This window comes from Triticum urartu, chromosome 7 (assembly GCF_003073215.2).
Source record: "Triticum urartu cultivar G1812 chromosome 7, Tu2.1, whole genome shotgun sequence".
Taxonomy (NCBI): Eukaryota; Viridiplantae; Streptophyta; class Magnoliopsida; order Poales; family Poaceae; genus Triticum; species Triticum urartu.
In genome coordinates this window covers 132,505,132-132,516,916 of record NC_053028.1, presented here as the reverse complement: position 1 = coordinate 132,516,916, position 11,785 = coordinate 132,505,132, and the positions used below count along the sequence as shown (strand labels likewise).

The 11,785-nt window shown below is 47.0% G+C and overlaps 1 protein-coding gene across 1 annotated transcript; it reads right to left on the bottom strand.

The window, feature by feature from the left end:
• Positions 1-223: 223 nt before the first annotated feature.
• Positions 224-4,368, bottom strand: LOC125520634 (DNA-directed RNA polymerase II subunit RPB1-like). Its single transcript, XM_048685597.1, has 2 exons — positions 4,044-4,368; positions 224-3,054 (listed from the first exon to the last, which is right to left on the bottom strand). Exons 1-2 carry the CDS (start codon positions 4,125-4,127, stop codon positions 523-525), a joined length of 2,616 nt encoding a protein of 871 aa, XP_048541554.1. The 5' UTR covers positions 4,128-4,368; the 3' UTR covers positions 224-522.
• Positions 4,369-11,785: the final 7,417 nt, after the last annotated feature.

Below are 11,785 nucleotides of genomic sequence, written 5' to 3'. Positions count from 1 at the left end.
GCGGTGACCCTGGCCATCGAGATGGGTGTCCGGAAGCTAGTGCTGGAGTCAGACTGTGTGGGGGTGGGCAATAAGCTCAAGAGAGAGGAGAGGGATTTTCCTCCTCTCGGTCCCCTATTGGAGTTAAAAAACGAAGAAGCTGCTGCTCTCCATCGAGGTGAAATGGGCTAGGCGCACGGCAAATGGTGCTTCTCACAGATTAGCCAAGGAAGATTTGCTGTAATGATCTATGCAAGACATCGCTTCATGTGCCTCCGGGTTGTATCACGGATGTTTTGTCCTCGGACATGTCCGAGGAACATGAATAAATATCAACAATTCCAACTAAAAAACAACATGGTCAGGCAACATGTAAGTAGGCCCCGAGTTCTCATCGTCGAGTTCAAAACCAAATACATTATCAAACTCGCCTTATTCATCTTCAGGGAGTCCAATTTCTGTGATTCAATCCAAACAGCATCCATGCCGTCTTCTCCATGCAAGAATTGAACAACAACACCCAGCGAATTTCGCATAGCACCATCATGTTTCATCACGATGTCCTCCATAGCCTTCACGAGCCTCCCCTGAATACTGCCTTCCCTGTCTCGGAGTTCTCACAGCAGCATCAATCAAACCTTCTCTACTAACCATAGCATGGAAGAAAAACTCCTGTGGTGTCAGACCTCGAAGGTACGAATTCTGAACAAACCCACGACTTTCAGGGCCATAGTCATCTTTCGTAAATTGGGGTAATGTACGATCAACAAAACCAAACGGAATCCGCTTGCCCTCAATTTTCTGCTGTCCAAGACAAGCAATCATTTGTGAAATATTAATGAAACTGCCTTTTGAGCCTGCAGTGACCATGGCTTTCAAATTGTTGCTCTCAGACAAACCCTTCTGAGCACTACTCTCAGCATCATCATAAGCCTTGCTAAGAATCTGATTTACTCGGTTCTCAAATGATTCCATCATTGTGAGTCCTGGCTCAGGTTCCAAGTTCTTTTCTTGTGCTTGCTTAATAAGCTCCTTCACATCATTCTTAGCTGTTCCAATTGTCTCATCAATCTTCTCCATGGTATCTGCATCTGCAATTGCATCTCCAATACCAATACTGAAACCGTTTTGCAGAAGCCAGTAGTTGACCAGCGACTGTGTATGACCCAAGAACTTCAGTGCAGCATCTGGCCCTACCTCTTCACAAATAGCATGAATAAGACTTCCAGTTGATGTCCCAAGTGTTCTTTTGCAAAGTGTACCAGACAGAAGCTCTCCCTTCTCTATCCGGACCATAGTATCACCAGGAGTAATAAATCCACACTCTGTTTCAGCATGCCAGGCTGAAAAACTTATTAAATTGATTAGCTTGGGGATAATCAAGTTGAAAACTTGTTTGCCAGTCCAAATCGGCCTTGGTTTCAAAATGGCAGGGGCAGGGACCTTCCCATCAAAATCTTCCCACCACATTAACATGTTCATAAATATGTCCTTTTCAATAAGAGTGTCCCTTTTGGTGATTTTTCGACACCCAAGAAGTGTGTCCTGGACAATACCCATAGCAGGTATATTCGCTTGAGGTGAGACAATGCATTTTGAAACCATCATCAACTCTAAAACTACAGCTGTGGTCTCAAATGACTGAGGAACATGCATATTCATTTCATCCGCATCAAAATCTGCATTGTACGGTGATGTGACAGACAAGTTCAGGCAGAAAGTTGAGCAGGGCATAATTTTAACACGATGCCCCATGATAGGCATTTTGTGAAGGCTTGGTTGCCGATTGAAAAGGACAAAATCTCCATCATTGAGGTGTCTTTCCACCTTGTAACCCAGCTCCAAATGCTGATCACTACTTTTCTTCACATAGCGAAGATCCACTCTCTGACCATCTTCCCTGATAATGTACTTTGCACCAGTCTTCCCTGGCGGAGGGTGAGGCCCATATTCTACTAGCTCTTTCAACCTCTCGATGTTATATGGAGTGACAGTTTCTGGGTATGTCAGATTCAAAGCAATACTCCATGGCACCCCCAATTGATCAATGTTGATGTTCGGATCTGGTGTGACGACAGTACGAGCTGAGAAACCAACATGCTTCCCAATTAGGTTTCCTCTAATCCAACCTTCTTTTGCTTTCAGCCTGCTGCAAATTGATTTTATAGGCCTTCCAGAATGCTGATTGGCCCTTGGTTGTCCAGGAAGATCATTGCCGAAGTACGTTGCAATGTGAAACTGCAACAACTGAGCAAACTCTTTTATAATGTAAGCTGGGGCTCCATTTCTCTCTTGCCTCGTCAAATTCTCATTATGTCGAATTATCATCACTAATTGATGAGTCAAATCATCCTCACTTCTGGAGGAAGTATCCATCATGGCAGATGGTCTCACGTGCGGTGGAGGAATAGGAAGGACTTGCAGTATCATCCAATCAGGACGAGCGCATTTAGGATTCAGGCCCAACAAAAGACAGTCATCATCACTTATATGCTTGAGAACATTAAGGACCCTCTCGGCAGAGAGAATTTGCTTTCGCTCCACTAGTTCAGGGAGTTGATCTTGATCATCAGTTTTCTTCTTTGTTGCTTCAAACTCTGCAACCATCTTCATACCATCAACTGTGATACTTGGCTGCTGAGCACCACAACCACCTCTCTTCTTTAGTGTCTCATCAGTGCCCTGCTGATCTTGAACCTCAAGTTCACCACCACCAGCACAAGTCTTTTTGCTCTTGCAAGCATCATATATTCTTCTTAATCTATTTTTGGGGTTACTAATTTTCAGAGCTTGCTTGAACTTAGTATCCTCCTCGTCTGCCAGGATCTTGGAACAGTTGAGGCACACACAGCGCATTATGGAGAGTAGAGTCTTGATGAAGCCGATGTGGAACATTGGCTTTGCAAGCTCAAGGTGGCCAAAGTGGCCCGGGCACTCAGCCATCCCAGCCATACATGTATCACACTTGATCTTCTGGTCAATAGTACCCAAACGAGGGTCACTCAAACCCCCAGGCTTCGCCTTTCCCCTCTCCATAGTCTCTGCATGCTCTATCACCGCCACTGACATTTGCCTCTACAAGGAAGCAAAGCAACACAAAATCTATCAGATTCGATCCTACATCCACAATGCTACACATTTCTTTGGGCACTCCGTATGGACCAGTTAAGGAGACACTCCTCCCACCATCAGTACAACGGTCAATGGTCATTTGAACCAAATAAATCATAATACTAAACCCTCTCAAATCCATCTTATTAGAAACACTCTGCAAATCCATAGTGTAAGACCAGCAACAAGATGCGTGCAGCCTTATTCAAACTTCTATTGAACTGAATATGACCCGATCGAAAGCACTGTAAAATATAGAGACACTCTGCAAATCTGTAGTGTAAGACCAGCAACCAGATGCATATAGCCTTATTCAAACTTGTATTGAACTGAACATGACCCAATCAAAAGAACAGTAAAATCATGTGTAATAATAAAAAGACCGTGCAAACTGCTAAGCACAACCAAACTGCCAAGCTGATAGTGCTCCCTCTGTAAAGTATTATAAGAGCGTTTAGATCACTCTCTGTAAAGTATGGCAACATTGCCATTTTGCTAGATCGGTCAAAATTTTGATGAACATGTAATAAAACTGCAAAGTCAACTTGACCAAATATCCCACTTCAGCAGTATTACAGGGAGTACAACTTCTAACTCAAAGCGAACTAGGGACTTCCAACCAAGCGTTCTGCTCAAAGTTTAACTAGTTCCCCAAGTTAGCAAAACACCACTGAACCAAACAATACTCATATCACTGTGTCAGAACTCGGAACCTTTGGTAAGTTACAGTGGATCAGCTTCAGCAACATCTATTTGTCAGATCAAACTCGGCCAGTTCGCTACCCAAACAACACCACAGACTGAAGCTAATATCCAGCACCCCCAAGACAGTTCATCCATCCAGCCAGAATTCAGAACTAGCCAACCCCACCCAAACCAGCTCGAGCTCCAACTGCACGCAGAGAGAAGAGAAACCAAACAGAGGCGGAGGCGGTGGGGTTGAGAGGCATTACGATTTCATCCGGGCTGAGGATGCCGAACTGCACGAGCTGCACCTTGGCCACCTCGGCCGGCGAGTACGGGAACCTCGCGTCCATTTCGCCGCCGCGGCGCCGCCGCCGCCGCCCCCGTCGCTCGGAGCTTCGGCAGTGCGGCGAGTCGCTGTCTGGAGCACGCTCAGCTTTTTTCGGCTAAAATCGATCTCGAATGGGATCGGTCCGACCGAGGTCTCCGCCTCCTCCGCGAGATGGGAGGGGAATTGGGATCGGATTCGGGAGAGAGCGCGTGAGAAAGCCACCTTGCGCTTTTGATCGAGGATCGCCCATGGAGCCCTTTTTTGGTCGAAAGTGCTATTGTGAGCTCGAGCTCACAGGCACCCTTTGCTACAGTACAAACGAAAAAAATATTTAAAAAGATCAAAAAAATCTGAATTTTTTTGGCAACAAACATTGATATATTTTTCACATGCGTGCAAATTTTCATGACAAAATGACATTCATGCAGGTCTCGGCAAAAAAAAACAAAATCGATGCTCCAAAATGCTTCCAAAAACAGTTTTTTTGGAGTATGATTTTGTTTTTTTTGCTGACACCTCCACAAATGTCATTTCATCACGAAAATTGGCACGCATGTAGAAAAAACATCAAAGTTTCTTGACAACAAATTTCAGATTTTTTTTGAATTTTTTTTACTATTTTTTCGAATTTTACTGTTCATCCGGGATCACTGGTGCCCGGGATCAATTCCTCCGCGTCCTTTTTTGGTTCCCTATATACCTTATCCAGTACACTTTGTTTAATTTTGCTATACTACTTCCTCAGTTCACTTTTGTAAGTCGTTTCAGACAACTTAAAATATGCTGTTTTGCACATTGTCTGAAATATCTTCAAGGTCTTATAAAAATGAACAGAGGAAGTATAATTGATTTCTTTGTACCGAACTGGTGGTCCTGCTACTCCCTCCATCACAGTTTAAAGGACGTATCTCCAAAACCTGATTTTTTTCACAATTAGAGAGAAATAGGGCGCAGGTCATTAATTAGCCCACTGAAATTACTCCTTCCGCTTGCCTTTCTGGTGCGCATGCATGGTGTGAACTAAAACTTTAGGTGAAGGTGTGAATCGGTTTTGTTTGCATGCATGGTTGTGTGAGGCCTTTTACTGGACGAGGAGGTTACTATGCATTTGTTTGGCGATTAATTAGGCGCATATCCTTAACTACCGCAGCTCCAGCGCATCAGTTATTCCTGCCAATCGCTAGTAACCTTGGGCCCAGAGAAATGTGAGGTACGCCCTTTAAACTGTGATGGAGGGAGTAATTGATTTCTATCAAGGGCATCTCCAATCCCAGGCACAGATCCGCACACTAGGTTAATTTCCTACTCGTTTAGGGAAAGGCAATCATAATTTATTGAACTTAGCTTACTCATAATGGGGAGTACTCCCTCCTTCCATCTATATAGGGCCTAATGCGTTTTTTGAGGCTAACTTTGACCAAATGTTAGAGCAATAATATATGGCATGCAACTTACACAAAGCACATCATCAAATTCGTATGTGAAAGGAGCTTTCAATGATATAATTTTCACATTATGCATATCATGTAGTATTAATTTTATCAATAGTCAAAAGCGGTCTTGAAAAACGCATTAAGCCCTATATAGATGGAAGGAGGGAGTAACATATATTAGTATCATGCATATGATAAGTATATGATACTACCTTCATAGTGCATAATATTATAAAGTAGTATCATAGATGAATATATTTATTTGCATGCATGACACAAAGTAGCATAGCATTTAACATGATACAATATCTACCTATGTTTGCTAGTCCTAAGTGCATGTTACCAGTTATGTTACCCCCATTATGGCCAGCTTTATACTCTCTCTGTTCCAAAATATAATGATTTTTTTATTCCCGTGCTTCAACTTTGACCATAAATTTAACCAATGAGGCCGATTGCGGCGGAAGCAAAAGTTATACCAGTGAATTCATATTCAAAAGAAGTTTTTTTTTCTTGCCACAGTCGGTCTCGTTGGTTAAATTTATAATCAAAGTTGGACCTCGAAAAGCACAAGCACACTATATTTTGAAATTGAGGAAGTATTAAATAACGATCACATCGTTTGCAAGAACTCCAGGCATCCAGCTCGGAGAATAGTCAATCGAACTGCAAGAAAGCTTATTTAAATATAGTTTTGCTAAATCTCGATCGACAAAGATTTGGTTATGTCTCATTCTATGTTATGCATGTTAGATCTTTCATTGAGATGTGTCAAGAAAAATTGTTCGGATTTTTCGTTTTTATTTCTTATATGTGATGTCACTTGAGAGCCTCTTGAGTCTAATCTTAACTGCCTCTGCATCGTCCGCCTCGGTGAGTCGAGCGGCGGTTGATCCGCTCTTTTCGGTGGCGTCCCTATGCGCCCTCCCCTCGCCGTTGCGGGTCGGTGTCATCGGGCTTGCTCGGGCGGCTGACGGCAGCGGCGGGGTTCTGCTCCCGTGGATCTTTGGGCAACGTTTGATGGGGTGTAGATGGTGGCTAGAGGTTGTGAAGGCTGATGTTAGGCCAACTTCATCGCGCGGCCCTATTCTGTCCGCCTCCGTTCGTTTGGGGTAAAAGGGACAAACGAGACGGCCCAGCGCGCGGGCGTAAACGGACAAATGTTCGGATTCCGTCCGCTTTCGACCCATTCTCGGCCCAAACTTGTGCTCGGTTTGGGGTGAAACGGACGCGCGCGGACGGCCTCGACGCATGCCCTTGTCCCCCCCCCCCCCCCGTGACCCGCCAGTCGGGGACACTAACAGTCCCTCCGCTCCCAACGCTTCATCCTCTCTCCCCACCCCGCCCCGCCGCCGGCGCCGCCGCTATTCTCCGGCCGCCTCCTCACCGCGCAGCCCCCCCGCCGTCTGTACCAAACCACGTCTCGACATGGCCGCCACCACGCCCGCGCTTCCGCCGTAGTTTTGGTCGTCGATCGGAGGAGGTTTGGCCCTAGCCGTCCTTGCCGGTGGCAGAGGGGACACGACTGCCGGCGACGTACCATGGCGGCTGAGGCAGATTCCCACGAGAGCTCCAGAGCGGCCTGTAGCCGGCCGGCAAGCACCCTGCTGCGTCGAGGTGATCATCGCGGCCTCTTCGCCACCACGAGCGCAAAGGTGTTCGACCTTTTGCCAACAAAGGTATGGACAGTGGAGACGAGTTTTTCTATCATCACTTCCTTTGTTCATCGGACGATTCGTCGTCGGATGATGACGATCTTGTGGTGGCTGCACTGGTCGTTCACGACCATATTCAACGACAGCTTCCTCGGTACAGGGGGTCAGTCCCTGGCCGTGCTCCCAACCTGAACCGCAACAGGGAGAGAGGCCACGCCCTGCTCTATGCAGATTACTTTGCCAACACCCCACTCTTCAGGCCGGATAAATTTCGTCACCGTTTTCGTATGGCCAGGCATGTGTTCAATCGTATCCGAGAGGAAGTGGTTGCTCATGACCCATACTTCGAGTGCAAGACGGATGCCCTTGGCAAGCTTGGATTCTCCTCCTACCAGAAATGCACCGCGGCCATCCGCATGCTTGCATATGGAATTCCAGGCGATCTGGTGGATGAGTATGTGTGTATGAGTGAGACAACATGTCTGATGTCAATGTACAAGTTTTGCCAGGCTGTGATCGAGGTCTTTTGGCCCAGAGTACTTGAGGCAGCCAACTGCCGCTGATACAGAGAGATTGTTGGCGACCAACGCAGCTAGAGGCTTTCCAGGTATGCTTGGCAGCATAGATTGTATGCACTGGGAGTAGAAGAACTGTCCATTTGCTTGGCAGGGCCAGTACAAGGGGCATGTTAACGGGTGCACTGTCATATTAGAAGCGGTGGCATCACAAGATCTTTGGATATGACATTCTTTCTTCGGCATGGCAGGTTCTCACAATGATATCAACGTGCTGCAGCGTTCTCCGGTCTTCGCGAGGCTTGCAGAAGGCCACTCCCCACCTGTCAACTTTGAGATCAACGGCCACCATTACAACAAGGGATACTATCTAGCAGATGGTATATATCCTCAGTGGTCAACTTTTGTGAAGACAATCTTAAAACCCCAAGGTGAGAAGAGAAAGAGATTTGCCCAAATGTAAGAGAGTGTTAGAAAGGATGTGGAACGTGCTTTTGGTGTGCTTCAATCCCGGTGGGGTATCGTTCGAAACCCTGCACTGTCATGGGATGAAAGGAAGCTTTGGGAGGTGATGACTGCTTGTGTGATCATGCACAAAATGATCGTCGAGGACGAGCGTGATGAGAGTATCTTCGACCAAGGATTTGATTATCAAGATGAAAATATTGAGCCCCTGCACCAAGACCCGGCCACATTTGAACAGTTTGCCCAATTCCACCGTGAGATGCGTGATTGGCACACTCATGTGAATCTTCAAAATGACTTGGTTGAGCACGTGTGGGATCACGTTGGCAACAAATATATGTATTTGTCCATTTTATGTTCAGTCAAGACAATTTCGATTTGGTTGTAAAACTATTTTATTAAAGACAATTTTAATTGAGTTGTAAAACTATTTTAATTTTCAGACAAATATGTGGGTTCGAAACTAGTTTAATTGCAAATTTGGGCAATTCTTAGCCCTGACGGACAAGATGGGACAAAAGGATGCGGCCACGCGCTGGGCGCACGACCACCGCATCCCAGGACAGACCCGGACACAACCCCAAATCCCTACCCAAAGGGACAAAAACAGGACAAAACGGACGTCCGTTTAGGATCGCGCGGTGGAGTTGGCCTTACAGCGGCGGCTCCGGCGCTCCACGTATCTGGCGGAAGCATGGCTTGGGATGGCTAGATCAGCACCATGTGCGCTCGTGACGCGGTCATCTTCATCGATAGGATCACGGGAGCTTGAAACGCATCTGTTGCTCCTCTGCGTCTTGTTGTGTTGTGACTTCCTTCGATGCATCCAACATGGGAGCACACCCATGCTAGGGTCGCTGCTCCACGGGTACATCTTTGATGTTGGTGCGTCGTGCTCATGGTGGTCCTCCGCTCAGGCTCGGTCGTGAATCTGGTCAGTATGCTGCTATGTGGTTGTGGGATGGACCGGTTATCTGAAGAGGTTCAACCTGGATGATTTGCGTCAATCGGCGAGGACGGCGGAGCTAGTGGCCGCTCGTGGAGCTATCGTCTGATACAGATCAGTAACCAAGCTGCTACTTGTGAGGATGTTCTATGCCTTCAGAGTGTCCCCATCCCAAGATTTTGGTGGTGCCGAAAGTCCTTCCCCGTCAAACACTTCGTCGGATGGTGGCGAGAGAAATTCTTCTCTCGTCTTGTCAGCTTACTCATACGGGCATGGCCATCCCTCGCCATAAGGATTGTGTGCATATGCAACTATTGGGATCGAGGAAAGTTAAGGAGACAACATAGGAGGACTTCGAGGGGGTGTGGTTGTGACCCTAGTTGGTCATATCTTGCAATGACAACGTTCTTTTGCATCGGTACCCTGATGAGGGCATTGCTCGGAAGTGGCTCACACATGGTATCCAAAGCGAAAACCCATGATCTAACCTCGATGGTTGGGTCCGGTGATGGCGGTGTTTCAACGTCGTTTCTTTCATGGAGGCGTCTCTTTTGGAGATCCTTTCACGTAGTCCTTGGTTGTCAAGATATGTTGGGGCCGATGGTCACTGTTGTATATCGCCAATCATTGTTTTCAATTCTTTAGTTTTTTCCTTCCTCCACCTAGGCATAGCTTTAGTCTTTTATGACTTTGCTCTTTGCCGATATGATCGTTTGGGTGTGTGTGTGTGTGTGTGTTGTGTTTGTTGTGTGCATCCTAGTTATACAAAGGCTGGGTATGCATTCATTATAATTGTATCCCTCGATGCTGCATTTAGTAAGTAAAAAAATACCCTTGGAAAAATGTGATGTCACTTGACTGTTACTTGGTTAAGTCTCAATTGAATGAGACCTAGACACACTCATTTGAATAAATATACTTAGCTTGCTCATGGGACACGTGACATTTGACTAGTTCGACAACGCGGACCCTCGTACCCCTCGGTCGCCCCTGCCTAGGGCGACACGAGGGTGACTCCTCTACCTGCAACCGCCTCCGCCCCCTTCCTCTCCCCCACCCGCCATCGCCACCGAAGGACACCGCGCGGGCGAAGCTCGTGTGGCTGACGGTGGTGGCGGGGCCCATCTCCCCCCCTTCTTGCTCTGTGGGCGACATGACCTGGTGGTGGCCGCCGGCGTCCTGGTTAGATGTGCATCTGGGCGTACAACGGTGGGACTCAGCGAGCGGTGGTCGGCTGTGGAGGTCAAGGATCATCTTGTGGCTACTAAGGGTATCCCGGACTAAGGGGTCCTTGGGCTGCCGGCCGATCTCTCAAGGGTCGGACGGGTTGGCCGTTCTTGATCCGTTGTTGGAAGGCCGAGCTATAAGCGACTCCGTGTTCTAGAAGGAAACCTCTGAAGCCTTGGCGTATCCTCCAAGTAAAGAAAATGGAGTCTGCGTGTTTAACCGACCATGTGTAACCCTATGTACCCCTGGTGTCTATAAACCAGAGGGTTTAGTCCGTAGAGGCTGAATACTCATCTAGGGTTTAGTTCATCCGATCTCGTGGTAGATCAACTCTGTAATCATCATACAAACACATCAATACAATCAAGCAGGATGTAGAGTTTTACCTCTTCGAGAGGGCCCAAACCTAGGTAAATACTATCTCTGTGTTCCTTGTTACCCATCGATCCAAGATCTACAACCAGGACCCCCTACCCGAGATCTGCTGGTTTTGACACCGACATTGGTGCTTTCATTGAGAGTCCCGTTGTGGGATCGTCGAAGGATCAATGGCTCGCTAAGCCATCAGCAACGGCATCCACACCGGGGACGTCTTTGTGCCCGGCCAGCTCTTCGCGTTTGGCGACATCATTCTACACGCCAACTCGATGGAGACCAGGTCGACAGTTTCGCCCCTAAACAGGAAATCAGGTTCAACAACCTGGAGTACGTCGCCGACACCCGGGGCGATCTAGTCTTTATTGGGTTCTCAACCTTACCTAAGAAGCCCGAAAATCCCGAAGCTTCAACTTCAGACCTTCTCCATGACCTTATATCCGGGTCAGCCTCCATATCGGATCTGGCTTTGAGCATCGATCCGATCTCAGCGTTCGAGGACCAGGGGTCAGCCGTGGCCAAACGCACCCCCTATAGTGGCATACAGGAGGTTAACTCTGAAAGACATCAGGGGATGGATCCGGCCGACCTCTCGTTGTTAAACGAGATGTTAGATCGGATCCAGATGATGAGCATCATGGATGGCCTGTCCTCGGTCTATGATTGGATCAAGTTTAACACAAGCCACGGTGAATTTTACGTCCCACCCACCACCCACTTAGTAGGCACTATCGAAGATTTCACCGATGTACTGGACTACGCCTCCGAGGAGGCCGAGGACATGGACGAGGATATCAACGTCATTGCCTATACGACAGCTTCCCCAACCACCCCCAATACGGGAAAGTGGACTGCCACTTCCACCTACGACATTTACATGGTCGACACTTCATTTGTAGTACGTAGAAGCTTACAGTTTTGATCTTCTAGAGGGTTCCTAGTGGTTTTTAGCGGTTTTGGGAACCTTAACCAGTTTTCCTTTTTTTCTATTCTTTTTGTCTTTTTTATTATTGTTATTGTTTCTTTTTGTATTTGTTTTCCTTTTTCGTTTCTATTTTTGTCCT

Excerpts from the sequence above, each read along its gene's own strand:
- LOC125520634 (XM_048685597.1), bottom strand. The coding sequence starts at position 4,127 with ATGGACGCGAGGTTCCCGTACTCGCCGGCCGAGGTGGCCAAGGTGCAG. Across the intron at positions 3,055-4,043 it reads TCCTCAGCCCGGATGAAATC|AGGCAAATGTCAGTGGCGGT; the intron begins GTAATGCCTCTC and ends GCTTCCTTGTAG.